Genomic DNA, 21,584 nt, shown 5'->3' with positions numbered 1-21,584 from the left:
TTAAGGAAAAACATGTGTAGGTGAATAATATAGAACTAGCAGTGTTTATCATCATACCGAAAGCTCGACTATAAGTACACTTTTTTCCCATATCCATTTTTACAACTTGCTAACCTTGAACTAAAATAGGTAAGAAAGTTCTCTCTGATCAACAACAAAAATTTACAAGGCGATATGCAGATAAAAAAAAGGATAAACCCGAACCCTTCAGACTGTTAGAACCCCCTTCTAGTGTGAGCATACAGGGATATCAAGCATTTCCAGTTGATTTGTAGTGTTCATCATCAACAGTTGAGTAGACAAAACCTTCAACCTCGAGAGCCTTTATTGATCCCCTGTCAGTTGCCCATTATGTAAGATGTATATGTTAGAAATTTTACAGGGGCGGCAAATCACATTTTCTGTACATAGCAAAAACGAAAATATAGGCAAAAGACAAAGAGCTCAATACATGATCTTATCAAGTGGAAGATTTAGTCGCTGCATGAGCTCTTTAACATGCACCCCTTTTTCCTGTGCCCTGAAACGAAGAAAAGTATCAATGGATCAGCCACAGACAAGTCAAATACAAACATGAATATTGACAAGGCAGGTTAAATCCTACCGGCTGCCGATATTCTATCACACAGAATTCTGGAAATGACATTTCATCAGAAAATATAGTAAAGAAGCATAAATTAGAAGACATGATGTACTTGGACTCTACTGCACATTCCAGCTACAAATTCATTGGCAGGAGCAACATCCTGAAGCTCAGATAACATCATAACATGATGTTCTTATGCCTTAATATAAATTGCTAATCAAGCACTAATTGGAGCACAAATTCTCTAAATACACATGTAAAATTAGACCACACTGCGCTTTCAAGAAGAAATATCAACCTTGAATGTCAATTTTGGTATCACATTCAAGATTCCTCTATAATTGTCAACAAACCACACTGGAAGGACCACATTACTTCGATGAACAAGGCAATATTTCTTCTGAACATCTTCTCCAGACATTAAAAATAATCTTATGAGGATAGCTTTACAAAGCAAGCTAAGTATTAAAAAAACTTCTCATAGTGCTCAGTTCCTTCTGTAACGATTGATATGAAGACAACCTAATCTTTTTGCAGCCATCCTGCACCCATACAGCTGATTCTTAGAGAATGGGATGTCCAAACCACCTTGACGGCACGGTATTGAAATTCTAATTGAGGCAAAAGCATGGTTGCTAAAATATGCTTTGCGAATGTAATCGATTAAGTGTTGCTGAAAACAAACAAAATAGTATTTCAGCAGTGTATAAATGCTATATGCATTGCAAATGGAAAGGCAAAGTCCACTCAGAGATATTTTCAGCAGCGGCTACAGGAAGTTACATAGATGCATTTCTATTCCAAATGATGTATATTCCTTAGCTAGCTTGTTATGTAGTCACCGGTGTGTTTGGTTTATGTGCTATACATATTGCTTATTTGTGTGCAATAGAAGAGATTGTTCATGGATATGCAACCAACACCAGTAAAACATGATGTTAAGCTTGGGAGAACATCCTTCCTAGAAAGCCAGTCTCCCAAGCTTTTAACACTATTTAACACCATTTGCTTGAGGATGAGGCATTGGATTGTAAAGGATGGAGGAGGAAGATTTTTGTCGATGACTACACGGAATAATCAAATTTGTTTCATGTAGCCGACCACCCGACCCCACTTATGGGATTAAGGCTTTGATTGATTGATAACTGGAATGCTTATAAATACTTTTGACTGTGTAGGGCTATTGTCAATGCCCTTTGTCCAAAATGTCCATTGAAAGACTGGTAGTACATAAAACAATATTGGTATCTACTTTTTTCAAAAACTCCCTTTGCTTGCTTTTTAAATCTTAGTCAGGCCATTCTGCCCCTTTCAGTCACACTTAGATACAGTTTTACACAACAACACAGACAGAATAAAAGGGTGAAAAGCAGCATATAATTAAACAGCAAAGGTGAAGTAGGCAATAGTTGAAATAATGACAATATGGAAGGATAAAGAAAAGGTAGCTAAATTCCAAGTTGAACTCACAGGCAAGCAGGTTGCTGCAGATACTCCATCACCATTTGGTCAACATCCATTAATTCGGAAAACTGTCCAGGAAACTGTGGCACAACAAATAGAAGAAACTTAGAAGTAAACTAAATAAAAAAAAAAAAAAATACCACAAAGATCAGACTATCCAGTGACACTGAAATATACTTGATTCTGCTGGGTACCCTGGTATCCTCTGATGGGAGTACCATTTACCGAAGACATCATTTGAGGATCAGCAGGAACACCAGTTGCCTGCAATGAGAGCACAGAAATGAGTAAAAATACAAGTGTACTCATACAACCTTAGAAACAATGTATATATTACGTCATTACCTGCAATTTGGTACTGTACGTGTGAACATACATGCACTCTAGGTAGTGATAAGTAAGTTCATTGAAGTCAGTTACAGGTCTGCAATTACAGAAACACCACAAATTAATCAAGGATTCAGACTTCAGAAAGCATGATGAGATCAACAGATCAAATAGCAATCATAAAACCCTTAATGAAAAATAAGGAAATTGTTATGTACAAATAAAATTATTCAAAAGCCTGGTGCTTGAGACTTGCCATGCACCTTTTAACATCAGGAATCAATGGCCCAATCCACCACCCACTCTTCACCCAATAAAAAAAGTACAAAATAAAGAGGTACTAACAGAGTTGAACAAAGCAAAATGCAAATTTTAAAATTTTTTCATTATTTTTTTAAAGGCATGTAATGAACCCAAGCGGCCCAAGCCCAATGGCTCCAACCATCCGGACTTACGCAAGGAGGTTCAAGGGGCAGCAAGGCAACAACAACAACTAAGCAACAACAAGCAAGCAACAACAACCAAGGCAAACATGTGATGCAGCCATTAGTAGTAAATTAGACAATTAGAGGATTAGTTGTTTGTTCTTTTAGTAGTAAAAGCCAAGTAGCAATGAAAAGGAGAGATCTACTTTTTGTAGTCAACTCTTTTAGTAGTAATTTGTAATATATAGGAAAGGGGGGAGAAAGAGAAAGGGTATGCTTTTGATGATTAGACTTTGGAAGAGCTTGGTAACCTCAAGTTACTCATAGAGACTAATAGCCTCAAGCTATTAACTATCCCTTGTAATCTTTTGACTTGAAATTCAATCAAACACTCCCAATCTTTCCTCTAAAATTACATTCAGGTAGCATAAATTCATCATCACCCAAATCAGTCCATAACAAACTTGGTATCAGATCAGTTCAATCATGGAGGCAAACACGGAGCAGTGACTGAACGCCGTGGAGGAGACACTCACTTGCTTGAAAACTCAGATAGCGGCCATTGAGGGAAAGCTGCAACCGCAAGAAGACACACTCACAAGAGTGGTGGCAGCAGCGGTGAAGACCGCCATGGAGGAAGAAAGGAAAAAGATGGAAGACATGATGGAAGCCACGACCACCAGACTGGAGGGTCACATAGACCGCTTCCGGGTCAACGTTAATACAAAAGGCGCCATAGACCAAGCCAAGATCACTAAGCTGCAAGAAGAATTGAAGGTGGCGAAGTGGACTCAAGCCCAACAACCATTTAATCTGCCGGTGTTTCCACTGGAGGGCGAAAATAGTCCGGTGCACAAGGAAGAACGAGTTCAAACACCGGTGGGGGGAAGACCATACGAGGCGCAGGACTGGCGCCCACCTGAGAATAGAGGATGGCGCTGCGGTGGTTGGAAAGGAGGTGACGATGAAGGCGGTGGCGGTGGCAGTGGCCACTAGAAACATCGAAAATTGGAGATGCCTCCGGATAATTGGACCATGCGTGCTGAAATGTACTTCGAATTCTACCACTTGACGGAGAGGGAGAAGATGAAGGCGGCGGTAGTCGCGATGGACGGAGCGACCACTGTTCCAATGGGAGCAAAAGCGGCGGTCGTTCTATGGCTAGTCGGATCGTACTCAACAAATTCAGACCGTCCCACTCAAGCACCTTGCACGAGCAGTGGTTGGCAGTGTTTCAAGAAGGCACGGTCGCGAAATATCGACGCTGGTCAGTTTATTAACAGTTTGGAAGGAGAGATTAAAACCGAGTTGAGATTACTGAATCCGCCCAATCTGGTGCGGGCTATGGAGATGGCGGGTTGGATCAAAGAGAAAAATCGGGTCAAACTTGGGAAGAAAATGTTGTTTAGACCTCTGAAATTTGGCAGCCCAAACTTCACAAAACTCAGCGGGGGTAGCAGCAAGGCAAGTGGTTCGGGTTTGATTAGCACTTATGGCTGCCTAATCAAAGTGGCCCATCAAGAAATTGGACCAACCCTGAGTTAACATGACTAAGGCAACAGCAAATCCATCCACCTAGAAAGCGCGTCAGGCAACACTTGAAGACTCACCGAATTAGAGTACCAAGAACGGAGAGCTAAGGGTCTCTGCTTGCTTCCAGTGTGACGAACAGTGGGGGGTAGGCCATAGATGCAAGAGAAAGAAATTGAGCGTTCTAATGGTGGTCGGAAATCAAGGTGAAGAGGTGGAGATAGAAGATGGTGGGGCGTTCGATGGGGAATAAACCGGTGAGGATGAACCACCGATCGGAGTATCCCTGTGCTCCGTGGTGGGAATTTCGAACCCAAAAACCAGGAAATTGAAGGGGGTGGTGCGCGGAAGAGAAGTAGTGGTGATGGTGGATCTCGGGGCGACACATAATTTCCTCGCCACCGCGGTGATAAAAGAGCTGCAGATTCCAGTGGACGAGGGAGGCGAATTTGGTTTGTCACTGGGCAATGGTGACGTGGTGCAGGGAAAGGGAGTATGCCATGGTGTAAGGGTGAAATTAGCAACAGGATTGACAATTGTGGAAAATTTTCTTCCATTAAGCCTCGGTTCGGCTGAGCTTATTTTGGGGGTGTAGTGGCACAAGTTGGGGGTTGTGACTACTAATTGGTGCACCCACGTGATGAAGTTCACTGTCACTGGAGTTCCGGTAATGCTGGTGGGGGACCCGCTGTGGAAAAATCACAAGTTTCCTTAAAAGCCATGCTGATTAGCAAAGCAGGAAGTGGAGTGCTTGTTGAAATTAATCAAGTGGAGAGGGAAGTGGCGGAGAAGCATCTAACCCCAAATTTTATTGGATGTTTTACAGTTATATGATGATGTTTTCGACATGCCGGAGGGGCTTCCTCCGAACCGAGGCCATGAGCACGCTATTACACTAAGACGGGAAGCAACCCCGTGAGTGTGCAGCCATACCGGTACCCGCAAATACAAAAGGATGAGATTGAAAAACTCATCCAAGAGATGTTGAACATCGGCATAACCACTCTTATCTACTAGCTGTTTTTCGAGTCCGGTGCTCCTTGTGAAGAAGAAGGATGGTTCGTGGCGGTTTTGTGTGGATTACCGCGCCCTCAACAAGGAAACGATGCCGGACAAATACCCCAAGTCGGGCTACCACCAAATTCGGGTCAAACCCGAAGACATTCACAAGACCGCATTTAGGACCCATGAGGGTCACTACGAGTTCCTTGTGATGCCTTTTGGGCTCACAAATGCTTCGGCTACTTTCCAATCGTTGATGAACAATATATTTCGGCCTTACTTACGCAAGTTTGTACTTCTGTTCTTTGACGACATTCTTGTCTATAGTCGGAGTGAGGGTGAGCATCAAGGACACTTCAGGGGCAAAGCTAAAGGAGCATAGGTTGTATGGAAACAAGAAGTGCGAGTTTGGAAGAGTAGAGGTGGCGTATTTGGGACATATTATTTCGGAGAAGGGGGTGTCAATGGATGGTGAAAAGCTGAACGCCGTGCTTGATTAGGAAGTTCCAAAAAATTTGAGAGAGTTGAGGGGTTTCCTTGGACTAACCAGGTATTATAGGAAGTTTGTGTCATTATGCCCAAATTGCTAGTCCCTAAACTTAACAAGTCAAGGACAATTTTAGGTGGTCCCATGAAGCAACCGAAGCCTTTAATAGGCTCAAGAGAGCCACGACTACGGCTCCGGTGCTTGCCATGCCGGATTTTGGGAAGGAGTTTGTGGTAGAAGCCGATGCTTCCGGGTTCGGGTTAGGGGTTGTTTTGATGCAAGAGGGGCGACCCATAGCTTATTTTAGCAAGCTATTAGGAGTGAGGGCTCAAGACAAGTCTATATATGAGAAGGAATTAATGGCCATATGCCTTGCTATCCTCAAATGCAGACACTATTTGATGGGTAGGTACTTTGTGGTTCGCACCAACCAACAAAGCTTGAGGTACATCACGCAACAACGAGAGGTGGGGGGAGATTACCAAAAATGGATGAGGAAACTTTTCGAGTTTGATTTCGAAGTGCAATACAAGCCCGGTGCATCTAATAGAGTGGCGGATGCCTTATCCCACAAGGGGGCAGCAATGGGGCAATTAGCAAGTTTAAATTGCTCACAAATGGTGGATTGGGGTGAGCTAGAGCAAGAATTGGAGGGGGATAGATAGCTGCAAAGTGTCCAGCAGAGTAGGGGTGAAGGACCTCAGGGCTTTACGATGGAAGGGAAGCGTATTATGTACAAGGGTAGGCTGGTGCTACCGAAATCCTCTCGATTTATACCGGTCATCTTGCATGAGTACCACAACACACCGAGTGGGGGTCACAAGGGAGAGGTCAAGACATATTTGAGAGTAGCAGCCGAATGGTTTTGGGGCAGGATGAGGAAGGATGTTGGGAATTATGTGAGAAAATGTGTGGTTTGTCAACGAAGCAAGGCTGACCAACGCAGCCCTTTGGGTCTTTTGCATCCTCTGCCAATTCCTGAAGCTATTTGGGAAGATATCTCAATGGACTTCACTGAAGGGCTGCCACTTTCAAAAGGGGTTGATGCGGTGCTAGTGGTGGTAGATCGATTGTCAAAGTATGCTCATTTCATTGGATTGAAACATCCTTTTAATGCTCTTAAGGTGGCAGAATTATTCATTCGTGACATTGTGAAGTTTCATGGTTTTCCAAGCACGATTGTGTCGGATCGAGATCGAGTTTTTATGAGTGTGTTTTGGAGGGAGCTTTTTCGCCTTCATGGGACATACTTGAAGCGAAGTACATCATACCACCCACAAACTGATGGGCAAACGGAGATTGTGAACAAGTGTTTGGAGTCTTATTTGCGGTGTTTTGTTGCGGGGCAGCCACGAGAGTGGGCGAAGTGGCTGTCATGGGCTGAGTTCTCCAATAATATTTCACCACACACCACCACGAAAATGTCCCCATTTCGAGTGGTGTATGACAGGGAACCACCGAAGTTGCTGCGTTTGGGCAGGGGGCACACCCTGGTGGATAGCTTGGAGGATTGGCTTAAAGAGAGAGATTGAGTGTTGGAAGAACTAAGGGTCAATTTGGCAAAAGCGCAGCAGGTCATGAAGGGCTATTCAGACAAGAAGAGAAGGGAGGGTGAGTTTGAAATAGGTGATGAAGTATTTTTGAAACTGCAACCATACCGTCAAAAGTCATTGGCCAAACGTCCCTTCAAGAAGCTCGCAGCTTATTATTATGGGCCATTTAAGATACTCTAACGCATTGGCAAGGTAGCATAAAAGTTAGAGCTTCCATCTACATGTAAAATTCATCCTGTTTTTCACATTTCGCAATTGAAGAGGGCTGTCCAAGAAGGTCCAGTGAGCCCGACAGTGACAGAGCAGCTGACTTCGGATATGGAGTTGGTTGAGCCGGAGGTGCTGCTAGATATCCGTCAAAAGGGGGGTAACAAGGTCGAAGTTCTGGTGCAATGGAAGGGTCTGCCAAGTTTCGAGGCTACGTGGGAGAATAGGCAGCCATTATGGAGTGTTTTCCATCCTTCCACCTTGAGGACAAGGTGGATCTTCAAGGGAGGGGTAATGTAATGGACCCAAGCGGCCCAAGCCCAATGGCTCCAACCATCCGGACTTATGCAAGGAGGTTCAAGGGGCAGCAAGGCAACAACAACCACTAAGCAACAACAACCAAGGCAAACATGTGATGCAGCCATTAGTAGTAAATTAGACAATTAGAGAATTACAGTAGTTGTTTGTTCTTTTAGTAGTAAAAGCCAAGTAGCAATGAAAAGCAGAGATCTACTTTTTGTAGTCAACTCTCTAAGTAGTAATTTGTAATATATAGGAAAGGGGGGAGGAAGAGAGGGTATGCTTTTGATGATTAGACTTAGGAAGAGCTTGGTAACCTCAAGTTACTCATAGAGACTAATAGCCTCAAGCTATTAACTATCCCTTGTAATCTTTTGACTTGAATTCAATCACACACTCCCAATCTTTCCTCTAAAATTACATTGAGGTAGCATAAATTCATAATCACCCAAATCAGTCCATAACAAGGCACCTCCGCACCTCACAAAAGCAGCAAAGCATAATGAGTTGTGAGGCAATTTAGAGCACAGAAGCAGCAGAAAATGCTACAGCTCAAATGAAAAGAAACACATACAATCTGTTCTTCAACATATGAGGACAAAGCCCCAAAGGTGGCAATTGTTCAAATTGACTAGACAAAATTAAGGCTAGAAGTTAAGTGACGGTAACATAAAAGGATAAAATGCTATGGGCCCTATGTAATCCCTTGCCTCTTCTTTATCTCTCTCCAGCCTTTTAAACTTTAACACTAATTAAAGAGGACAGAAGTTAAAGTCAGCTCGCCCCAAAATTTCTTTCCTACTCGTTGACTGTACATCAAGGTTTTCCCAGATCTATATGGGAGTTAGAAATGACATATATCAAATACGGTATTTCAAGCCATCAGTTAAGAATTTGTTTTTCTTTTCATTCTTGAGGCCTATAAATCTATAATTTGCAAAAATGGTTCTGCAAATCTCAGTCATTTAGACTATGTTTTGTACCAATAATTTTGGCATTTTTGTATGTATGTTCCATGAATCATAGACATAACTCACCAGCTTGCCACCGACCTAGCAGTGAAAGAATCAAATTTAAAAAATAGACATGTCAAATAGGTCACTTAGGTATAATCCAGCTGTGCCAACAGAAGTCTAGTATTTTTTGGAAATAGTATAATACGGTCATGGCCGAAAAAAAAAAGGCTTCAGTTAGTTCAGACTTCAAACTAGGATGGCAATTTAATCCGTATCCGACCCTGGTCCAATCCGATCCGAAGAAAAAAAATCCGAGCCTAATATGAGGAAAAAAAAAATAAAAAGAAGTCCAAGTACGACTTTTTTTTTAGATAAAACCCTACTCCGAGGAGTCGATTTCTACTTAGAATCCAACTTATCTGATTCGACTACGACATTTTATGTACTTATATTTGTAATCATTCAATTTATAGTTTTATAGGTCAACATTGGCTATTGATAATTGGGTCAAAATAATATTGAACGTCAGAGTTAGAGTCAGAGAGTCAGATCGGAGTTAGATGGTGGGATTTTTAGTCGGATCATAGTAGTATTATTGGAGTCGGATGTCGGAGTTAGAGGCAAATCAGAAATCTGACAGCTTATAGGGTAGAAGTAGGATTATGCATAATCCGATCAATATCCAACCCGCTGCCATCCCTGATTCAAAGTCTTCACCCTTTAAATCAACCCAAAAAGTCAACAACACAAAAGATTCATTACCTAAAAGTCCAAATAAATCAAAAAACATTATTATGCAGCAATAATGCAATATTAAGCTACATATACAAAGGTGTCATACCCATGACTCCATGAGTTCCTCACACAGATCCTTCACCCATTCTAGTCCAATACAATACAATCCAAAGACTCAATGCTTCCATCTCAATTATCTTCACTTTCCTATATTTGCATCAGAGCCATGTTATTGTTAGCACAATATCATACACCACAATCTATTTGCTTTCACCTACTTTTAGACAACTATCACTCCAACTCTAAATAGAATAATTTCATAATAAATTCTAACTCTTCTTGTATTACTAGAATTTACTACACATCAACCTTTCAAAATTTTATTTTCGTCACCTTTATCTTCCAAAATGATCTTCCTAAAGAGCCCAACATATCTGTCTAGCAAAGTTGCTGATTGTGGTCAAACTTTATTCTAAATGCTCCTTTCCAATCTAGTTGAGCAAAAACATCTAGGTAAACCACTGATAAGCAGTTCTCTCCCACCTTGTTTCACAATATTGAAATCAAAATCCTCATCTGTACAACTCACACCCTAAATATACCATTTACTTCATCTCAAGTCCAACCTTAAGTCACTACTCATGAGCTTCCAACCCTACTTCCCACGATACAAAGATTAATTATCACTAGTACTTGCTCTAAATCCTTCCATAAGAACAAGTTCATCTACAAAAACATATGACAAGGCATCTCATAGTGTAAAAACTGTCAACTCATACATCATTGTGCAAAGATAGAAATAGAACTTAATGAAAATTGGTGCAACCTAATGGTAATTAAAAAAACTCTTTAACACTTCTGCACCAAATTAACATTCCTTCTCACACATCTATATATCCTTGCATCATAATTGCATAATACACCCTCCTTTGTTAATGCCTACCAAAGTACTTAGCCTTTAATTATAAAGCAATGACTAGATTTAATTAATTTCCTAATTCCAACAATTTTTGGAGCACTAAGTTAGCGTTTATCATATTGCTATCATCAACCAATACCTAATATATTAAAGAAATTCTTCAGTCGTGAAGGTTAACCCAAAAGAGCTCGAATTTGACTATTACAGCAGTTTGCACCTAGATTACAAATACCAACACCTCCTGTGCATACCCCACAAAAGATATATCATTGAGAAAAATAATTGCAGGCACATTGACAAACTGCAGCCTCAGCCAGCGCTTAAAACTGTCAGCAACTAAATGATTATAGGTCTAAGATCAACTTGTTTCTGTGACGGCATTACCTTAATGAACAAGCTAAAAGATCAGCCTAAGGACTGAGAGTTTGATGATCTATTGTACTAATCTTAACTGAAATCTTAAACCAACAGCATGACTTCAACAAGTGCAAGTCTCAATTCTCTCAAGCTTTGTGCAGTTGTGTCTTTTAATTTGAAACTGAGCTAGACAATTGAACTAAATATTGCAAGAAGAAAGCCCCAAAATGATCAGAACCTGGACAAAAAGACTTTAATGTAGAGTTTTGACCCTAGGGAATCTCTAAGAAACTTTTAATTCTAAAACATACTGATGCGCAGTCATCAGATGAATTTACTGCAAAGTGTAAAGTTAGTATCCCTTAGCACTGAAAATAATTAGGCTGAATCCATTTATGTGCGGTTGTGTCTTTAAATTTGAAACTGAGCTAGACAATTGAACTAAAAAATGCAAGAAGAAAGCCCCAAAATGACAGAACCTGGACAAAAAGACTTTAATTTAGAGTTTTGACCCTAGGGAAGCTCTAAGAAACTTTTAATTCTAAAACATACTGATGCTCAGTCATCAGACGAATTTGCTGCAAAGTGTGAAGTTAGTATCCCTTAGCACTGAAAATAATTAGGCTGAATCCATTTATGTAAGAATTCAAAAAAAGAGAAGCTAAACCAAATTACCATTGAATCAAGATGCTTGAACGCAGAAAAATGAGACATGGGGGATTATAGTTAAGGACGGACCCGTATTTATTTTATTAATTTTCAAATACATTTTAGTTCTAAATTGTAATTGTTCATATTTTCAATTGTATCAGAAAGTCTAGCAGCTGGAAAGAGGCCCAGTAATACAGGATTACAGGAGGTATACAGTACGGAGGCAAAGACGTAATCCAAAAACCAAACATCATCAAATACCATCATAGTCGAGCATCATTTGTACCTCTGGATAATCACTGAAAACACTCCAGCACTGTAACCTTTCGAGAAGAGATAACTGATCCATGAGAATCTGTTTCTAGATACTATGACTATGAAGATATGAGATCCTAAGTGCAGCAATGAATCATTGAATCCACTTCTTGCACTATACGGAGTATATTGTAAAAGCAGTGGGAAAAAAAAAAAAAAAAGCACACCAGTACCTGTGCAGTAACCAGTAAGTCTATACATGAACCAATTTCAACCAAATAGATGAATTTACCAGCGTTCCAAAATAAAAGTGTACATGCCTCGCTGAAAGCTTCAAAGAAAAATAACATAGATATCCAAATGTAGAATTTGATCACTTCAAAACCTAAATATGTATCCAAAACATCTCAGAACTAGTCCAAATGTTACTTCCACTCAATATCAATGCTTAAAGCACATGATTCCAAATTTAATTTCTTGAGGAAATAAGTCAAAAAGGCAAACCACACTTTCAATTCTATTAATTTTGATATAAGGTAAGCACCGATAACCTAAATACTTAACATGTCAAAATAATTTGGACACGGGAGACAAGATTCATTATGTCTCAACCTTCCATCAAACCATGTATAAATCTCTTTCAGCAAAAACTAGAGGGGAGACTAACATACACAAAATCTCATGAGCTAAATTCATTTTTCATCATTTACAACTTCATCTGTCTGTTAACTGTCCCCAAGATGACTCATGGTTCACCACAAAATAACATATATACATCACTGAGCTGGATTAACATAACTTTCCAGCAAACCGAGAGATTCCGCTAGAAATCTGACCACTATACTCCCTTCTCCACCATATTATCTTTTCATCTATCTCTATAGCCTCTATCTCACCCTCACATACTACTACCCCACGAAATACCAGAAAACCCTCTCAAACTGTCAAAAAGATGAGCAGAAATGAGAACTGCAACTCAAAGATATGTCTTGAAAATTATAGACATCGTTGTACTGTCTATGGAAGACAAATGTAATCACACAATATATGAAGTATCAAGCTAACTCAAACCAGAATGACAAAAAAATAAGTATCCAGTTTACCGGTTCTTTGCATACAAGTTCCAGTTATTTCATTTTTAATGAAAAAATAAACAATAAGAATTTTATACAAGCATACCTGACAGAAAAGGCCATCAATTGCTTTTTACCTTGAAACCCTTTCAAGTTTGCATAAATACGTACATACATGCCATCCCTGTTATCAAAAAGAAAAAGGGGACTTCAACAACCTATTATGTTACACAAACCAATGTCATTATCACATAACAGAAAGAAAACATCAATCAGGAAGCTAGATCCAAAACCATTTTTCAAAATAAATATTCCTACAAAGTTGGAAATACTATACAATCATACCTCCAAAGAGAATGGTTCAAGCTTTTGTAACACTTTGTAAATAGAACAGCAAAATGGAACATGTAGATTGTTTTGACTGTCACAATAACTTCTCACACTTATGCAGCATATATCAATATATGCATAACTCGAATGCATAAAACAAAATTTCAGGACAACCGAATTAATTAAGAAAAATGTTTCAAGCTTCATAAGATGGTAAGAATGCTACGCAAATTACAATCAGTATCTGCATGTCAATTAAAAAACTCATTTGACCTCTCATAATCTAGAATCCTAATGCAAAAATAATGCAGCAACACCAGCAAGATTTAAAAGTTCAAGTAACTCACGTAATCTTTTCCATTTCCTTCGTGTCGTAAGGTTCATTAACCCTATAAAGCCACAGAAACAAATCCTTAAAATTTAAATCATATTGTAATACATGTCAAAACTCGAACAGCATTTTAATCAAAACCTCACCATCTGTGAACATTAATCCTCCCAGTTCCATCATCGAGGGCAAAACCGACATCAGTAACCCTTTCAGTCTTGTTAAACACCAGCCCAATAAGCGTCACCTAAATCAACAAATTTTCCCACCTTAACACTCATTATTGAACTCAAAATTGCAACAATAGCACCAAAATTCAAAAACTTTCAACAAAATAATCAATAAAAAGAACAACATACATTGTTAACATCAACACCATCAACAAAAAAATTGTTAATGTCATTTGAAGCTAAAAGCGCTTCGTTTATCTGCTTCACTGTCAACGGCACTAATGCCTGAGCATCACGAGTCTGTAACAAACATCAATTGATTCAAACAAAAACCCTAATTAATCAAAAATCCCAATTTTACATCAATTAACATCAAAATTGAAGACAAAAATTAGCATAAAATTGAATTCAACAAAATTAAGGAAATGAAAGAGAGAGTACTTTGGAAGTAGTATAAGATGGGTCGGCAGACTGAGTAGCTTGAGAAGGCATGAAACCGCCGCCGGAGAAGGCGGCGTTGCCGTCGAATTGGCCGGAATACATTATTGTCGTGATCGGAAAAATTGAATTCTGGAAATGATTCAAGAATTTAAAACCCTAGAAAAATTAATTTGATTAAATGGAGGAGAGAGAAAATGAGAGGTTTTTGCAACTGTATATGTGTGAGTGAGTGAGAGTGAAATTAGCATTTCCCGCCTTCTTTGAAGAGGGAAGTTTTGGGCTTGCCCAACACTACAAAACCCTTCAACTCGTGTTAATGTGTTATGCAAGATTTGTATAAGATGGTTGACACAAATTTTTTTGTGTAATTAAGGATTCCAACGCACTCAATATGGTTAGCCATTTGAGAAGAATTATTATCTGTGACATTTAAGTTATTTATGATGTATATTGTTTACATGAAATTTTATTATGCCTATTTGCATGTAGGCGATAAATGTGTTAGATTTTGTGCTATTTTACGATGTTCGAAACTTTAGTAGAGCTACTTTAATTTAGCGAGAAATGATTAAAAAATAACGAGTTCTAGAATATACTTCATAATACTTCCGGCCTCTGTTTTTTTAGTTGACACATTTTTACTTTAACACTATTCACACACTTTTCTTGACCGTATTTTGTGATTCATACGCAATGAAATCATAGTCATGTGATATCTTATTAGATTCGTTACGATATATATTTTTAAAATATCAATTTTTTATAATTTTGTTTATCGTCAATTAAATATATTAATAGTTGAATTTGTACATTGGTAAACGTGACTAAAGAAACGTGTCAACTATAAGGAAACGGAGGAAGCATTTTTTTTTGTGCTCCGTATATTATAATATTATTATATAAATTCCAAATAGAAAAAACAATAAGAAATAAAGAGAGTAAAAGATGGCTTTAAATATTGAAATAAACACAACTTTTTATTTACAAATAATTAATCATGGGATTCAAGTTGGCTTTTGAAATTAAATTGAGGCAAACATGTAAAAGAACATCTTTAGGGATATAAATGTCCATGCACTATTCATAAAAGTTTTGTTATAAGGTAGGGAAGCATGTACTTCCTCTGTTTCTCTTTATTTGAAACACTTTGATTTTGACATTATTTACAAAGTTAGTACTTTGATCAATTTTACAGTAATGATTAATAGTTGAGGAAAAATGTAGTCATGTGGGGTCTTGATAGATTCGTGTTGATTTATGTTTTCATACGAAGTACAATTTTTATGGAGTAATATACAATTTTTATACTGTAAGTAAGTTTTAATTATTGGTACCAACTAAAGATATTTGTGATTGAAATTTTGCATTGACAAGCGTGAAATGAGAAGTGTTGCAAATAAAAAGAAACAGAGGAAGTACAAGCAAAGCGTGGCTACTGGCTAGTGGTAAGGATTGAGTATTTTAACCTTGAAATTGGGGGTTCAAACCCCACTAGGGGATACTTTGAGGGTAGGGATTTCCCTTACCCTTACTCTTCCCCCCTACTCTCAAAGTGTTTAGGCTATAAAGTCAACCGGGTTGATCATTGAAAGGTTTAAGTCCGATAGAAGAGTTCATCTTACTTAACAAAAAAAAACATATATCATACTTCCTCCATTCTTTTTTACTTGACCCCCTTTGACTTTTACACTATTCACCACCCCTCCTTTGACCGTCTTTTGTGAATTATATATAAGGAAAAACATATTTATGTGGAATGTTTTTAAATTCATCTTAACAAGTACTATCATAATATATAACTTTTTAAATTTTACTAATGGAGATTTAAAGTTATTGATCGTTAAATTTTAGCATTGACAAGCGTGATAAAAGAAACAGGTCAAGTAGAAAAGAATGGAGGAAGTATGTGTTTATTTTCTCACATATATGAACATTTTCACACAAGATTGATTTTATCAAACAAAATAGCGACTCTTGAATTTTGTAGGCATTGCCTTTGTAAACTTGTGTTTGACCTACAAGATATTGACATCATTCTTCCTATTGTCTATATCTTCAATGTTGAATATTTATTTTGCTATAACACCTTCATTATGTTTTAGCTGTCTAAATGAAGTAAAATTTGAGCCCTAATGAAGATCATGGTGAAGTCAGTTTTTGGAGATAGGGCCCACAAATGTCCAAATTGCACTACAAGGTTCGGAAGACGTCCGGAAACTCTAGAACTTTGTAGGGCAATCTTGTATATTGTCTAAGTAGAATCATGTAGAATTATCCGGAAACTTGTACATAATGGTTGTACATAAAAAAATTGTATAGAAGTCTCTAGAGAGGTTAGCTCTAGGACCTTCCATTTGAGGAGGTTAAAAGGATCTAGAGAGGGAGTTTCTAGGCATTCTTGGGAGCTCTATAAATAGGGAGTCTCCCCCTCATTTTTGCATCATTCACAAAATTATAAAATCTCTCAAGCAATACAAAGCATCCTTTAAGAAATCTCTCCCTCTAATACTTTCTCACTTGCTTTCTTACTTGTTCCCTTAATGTTTCCACACTTAAACTCTGAAGCATCACAACTTAGCCTTGCTAAGTACTTCGGGGAGCATTGACTAGAGTCTAACGGGTGGTGATTCTAGTAGACTGCATGCAAAAGACTAAGGGTAATAGTGGTGATTCTAGTAAGCATGTGACACGTGATATTTGACCTTCAAGGCTTCAATCTCTTGATTACTATAGGTTATAGTGTTAATGGAAATGAAATTACAATTGTTTTATATGAATATGGAACACGTAGATGTTTATTTGATATAAATATAAAAGGACAATAGTGTGTATTAACGTAATCATACAAAACCAAGCAGTATTATGTTAGAAATTATTCTATGGGATATTTTAGGATACTTAAATATTTTGTCTGTAAATATTTTAGGTTAGTATCAAATCTCCCATTATTCTTGGAGAGATTAATGGGACTTGTTTAGGCAAGTTTGTTTATATTTAAACTTGTATTCCCTTCGTTTGTGAATCAATACACAGAAAATTAAACCCCAAAACTGTTTTTATATATTAACTTGGTATCATAGCCAGGTTCGTTTTCCGCGCGACCGGGAGAACTTCGGCATCATCATCTACCATGGAAACTGAAAACCAATCCATTGTCCAAAAACCAGTTACAATGGAGGATATATTGCAACTGTTTTCACAGTTAAACACCAATAAAACCACCATCAAAACCATAAATCAACCACTTCACATCTCAGAAAAATTGAACCATGGAAATTACACGAAGTGGTCCAAATTAATACAACTCGGTATTGGAGGGCGAGGTAGGCTCAACCATATCACTGCCTCCCCACCATCTCTAGATGACCCCGAGTATACAAAATGGACCCAACGTGATTCCATTGTCATTTCCTTGATAATCGAAAATGATGACTCGGATTTACAAAACCAATTTCTGGACTATCCAACAGCCAGAGATCTATGGAAGGGGATCAAAACCATGTATGGCAGCGGCAGAGACAGTTTGCAAATATTTAACCTCACGGTTAAAGCAAACAAAATACAGCAAGGCCCAGATCCGATTGAGGTATATTATAGCAAACTTACCTCAATCTGGAAAGAGATTGATCGGAGACTACCGAATCCAATGCAGTGCCCAGAAGAAAAAACGATGTATAATCGTTTAACACAGCAAAACCGCCTCTACCAATTTTTAGCGGGACTCGATGAGTCTCTGGACAAAGATCGAAGAGATCTGTTAAACTCAGGTCCCCTACCCAGAGTAGAAGCAGCCTATGCGACAATCCGACGAGAGATTTCTCGCCGGGGGATTATGAAGACAGGCGACAAACCCTCATCAGCAGAATCATCGGGAATAGGAAGTGGTTTCGCTACAAGAGGTCAAACTGAGAAACCTCAGTTTCGGCGAGATGATGACCGGGCCAACCTCAGGTGTACCAACTGTGGTGGGACGAAACACACAAAGGAGGGTGATGGGCGTTAGAACGGTCGCACATTCCACACTCATTTAAACACATTTATAAGCAAACATCTCACAAACCAAGCACAATGATAAGTAGGAGTTCGGTCCACAGGGAACGGGATATAATCGCTAAAGATCTTAATACGCAAGCTAGTTCGAAGACTTTTGTTGATTGGGGGTTCGTCAAGTAGACAAACAAACTATTTTTCTAAATCAAGTAATTAAAAGTACTAGGGAGTGGGATCCACTCAACTATGGTAATCAAGCATATTGGGAGCAAATAGAGACAAGAGATAACAAGGACTATATGTAAGACCAACCTCATGCAATTAGGAAAACAACTCACACCTTAAATCCTTCATTAGCTTATCAATAGGAGATACATAATCAAATTGCAATAAGTAATGACATACTTAATTTACATTTCTATGTCAAACTAAGCATAACATGCCATCAAGCTCCAAATTCTAGGGTAGCTACTCCTATCATGAAGAACTAACAAGCAATCTCATACAATCAATTTAATCACAAATCAAACATCAATACTTCTCCCAAGTTTACTTAATTAACCATTAGGTTGAGTTTCACCCAACCCCTAGCCAAGAGGACTACTCACAATTCATTTTGAGTAACATGCAAAGCTTTCAAGTTGGAATTCTAAGTAATCCTAAAATTGGGGAAAAGTGATTCACTATGGATAAAACTAACATGCAACAACAATTTATCAAGAAAAAGAGAGATTCAAGTGACTTGCAATATCAAAATAAAATCAGAAAATAAGTAGAGACAAGTGAAAGAAGTTACTATTGAAGCTTCAAATGTTGAATAAATGCTGAAAATATGAGAATGAACCTTGAAGTTTGCTTCTACAATGATTAAATTTGAGAGTTTCCAAACTAAATCATCAACTAATTTAATGAACTAAGGTGTTAACTAAGAGAAAGTTTTTGCTGAAAACTATTCTACTGTTTTCTAATCTCCCCTCAAAAACGATCTAAAAAGGAACTTAAATAGTCCGTACAAAGTCGGCTGAGATCGGGAAAAGGTCCGACTGAACTCTGGGTAGGTTCAATCAGACTCAGGGTAGGTTCGGTCGAACTCTAGTTAGGTTCGGTCGAACCTCCCCGATCCTTGTTTGGTCGAACATTTGAGGTTCGACCCCTCCTACAAAATTGCTGAAAACTGGTTTGAAACTGCCTCCTTTGCACCTTGGAGGTTCGGTCAAACTTTTCAAAAGTTTGACCACACCTTGGTTCGACCGAACCTTTCAGAGGTTCGGCCACACCTCCTCCTACACTTCCTCTTCTTGCTTCCTCTCCTTCCCTTTCGCTCCTCTTGCCTTTGTCCATGCCTCCATACTTGGCCAAGGGGCCTCCCACCGTGCTAACGACCACCATGAAACCTGCAAAAGATAGCAAAGATCACGAGAGCATGGGGATGATAAAATAATGCATAAATATTATCAAAACAAGCGCAAATAAGCATAATTTTCATCAACACAAAAAGAAGCCATAAGAGGAGAAAAGAGGTAGAAAAACCTAAGAAATATAGAAGGAAAGAGACCTAAACACTACCCCAAAGAGTGACATATATGTCACTCATCAGAGGGCTGCTTTAAAATAATCGGCTACCCAGAATGGTGGTCGAAGAGGAAGAAGAAGGGAGATCTGAAACAGAATGGGACAACTGCATACAGTTCCGGCGGCGAAACAAAGGAAGAAATGAAGGAAGGCAAAATCGGGGGAGCCATGGCCGCCGCTTCTCTAAACCAGAAAACAGGTTTGAATGAAAAAAAAAGGAAGGTAAAGGTGATACCAAAACCCTAACCCTCCTTTTATATTCCCACGGAAATGGGTCAAAGCCCACTCCTCTAAATTCCTCTTTAAACTCCCATTTAAATAGCATAAATCAGCCCATTGGACTTCATTGTAATTCTGATTTAAGTATTTTTTATTGTGGGGCAACTGATACGATGACCTTTGATATTTTCGATCTTGAAAAAATAAATAAACCCATAAAAAGCCACATTCAAAAAGCCAATGGGGAACAAATTGGGATAAGAGGTTCCGGTTCGATTAATATTTCTGATAAAATTAAATTACCCAATTGCCTTTTTATTCCCCAATTGTCCCATAAACTTCTTTCCATTAGCCAATTAACCAAAGAATTAAATTGTTCTGTACTAATGGATTCTACTGGCTGTATTGTTCAGGATTCTCAGACGGGGAAGATCATAGGCATGGTACTGAGGAAAACGGACTGTGTTATGTTGATCAGATGTCTCACCACGGCTGCGCAGCGCTTGCTCATGGATCGGTTGAACACCAACCCTAGACATGGCATCAAAGATTAGGTCATCCATCTCCAGGGTATTTAAAAAAACTTTTTCCTTCTCTTGCTAATTCCAAAATAAACTTTAATTGTGAGGCTTGTATTTTGGCAAAGAGTCATAAACATATTTATCCTAGTAGCAATAATAGAACTGAATCTCCTTTTGTTCTTATGCACTCTGATGTTTGGGGACTTGCTCCCGAATTTAATGATCATGGATTCTTGTATTGTGTTACCTTTATTGATGATTGTACTAGGATGAGTTGGGTATATTTCAAACAAATCTGATGTACATGATACCTTTATCTCGTTCTTTAAAATGGCCCAAACACAGTTCCAGACACAAATCCGAATCCTCAGATCTGATAATGGGGGAGAATATAAAAACCTTGACCTAGAATCCTTTATCAATAACAATGGCCTTATCATCAAACCACCTGTCCTGATACTCCACAACAAAATGGCGTTGCTGAAAGAAAAAACCGAACCCTTCTTGAAATGCCTAGGGCCATGATGATTGAGTCTCGTGTTCCTGCTCATTATTAGCCTGAAGCCATTGCCACAACCAATTATCTCACCAACCGCCTTCCAACTAAAAGCCTTAACTTTGCTACACCCTTAGACACTCTCAAAACCCATACTAGTGTTCCTACTGCTCATTCATTAGCTCCCCGGGTCTTTGGGTGTGTTGTGTATGTTCACCTCCCTAAACGCAGTAGGAATAAATTGGCCCCCCGAGCTGTCAAGTGTGTCTTTGTGGAATATGGGATAAATCAAAAGGGGTACCGGTGTTTCGACCCTGTCACAAATTGACTCTACACTACCATGGATTGTGACTTTATTGAAACTGAATACTTCTACCACCACCTTAGATCTCAGGGGGAGAATTCAGATGATGATCTAAGTTGGTTAACATCCAGAGTTGGATGATCCCGATCCGAAAGAACAAATAAACAAAGCCACCGAGACGACTGACAACACATTACAGTCCAGCCAACCAAAGAAGATCCGACCATCACTTTGTCTGAGGATCTGACAAGAAATGAGGTATGTACCCCTGATTCATGGCTTAATTCTGAGCCCACTAACATTCCCTCCGAGGAAGAATCTGCATAGACAGATATACCTTCTAAAAATCTAAGAGAAGGTGCTTGTCATGAGCCACCATGTGGAGA

General features: G+C 38.8%; 1 protein-coding gene across 1 annotated transcript; it reads right to left on the bottom strand.

The window, feature by feature from the left end:
* Positions 1-14,428, bottom strand: LOC110692254 (replication protein A 32 kDa subunit B-like). The gene is made up of 10 exons (XM_021869250.1): positions 14,097-14,428; positions 13,845-13,955; positions 13,635-13,732; positions 13,505-13,546; positions 12,934-13,011; positions 2,396-2,474; positions 2,228-2,314; positions 2,057-2,130; positions 452-520; positions 1-335 (listed from the first exon to the last, which is right to left on the bottom strand). The coding sequence occupies exons 1-10, from the start codon at positions 14,196-14,198 to the stop codon at positions 251-253; spliced, it is 825 nt and encodes a 274-aa protein (XP_021724942.1). The 5' UTR covers positions 14,199-14,428; the 3' UTR covers positions 1-250.
* Positions 14,429-21,584: the final 7,156 nt, after the last annotated feature.

The sequence above is a fragment of the Chenopodium quinoa genome, unplaced genomic scaffold (genome assembly GCF_001683475.1).
Source record: "Chenopodium quinoa cultivar QQ74 unplaced genomic scaffold, ASM168347v1, whole genome shotgun sequence".
NCBI classification, from domain to species: Eukaryota; Viridiplantae; Streptophyta; class Magnoliopsida; order Caryophyllales; family Amaranthaceae; genus Chenopodium; species Chenopodium quinoa.
The sequence above is the reverse complement of the archived record's forward strand: the minus strand, read 5'-3'. Positions and strand labels throughout refer to the sequence as shown.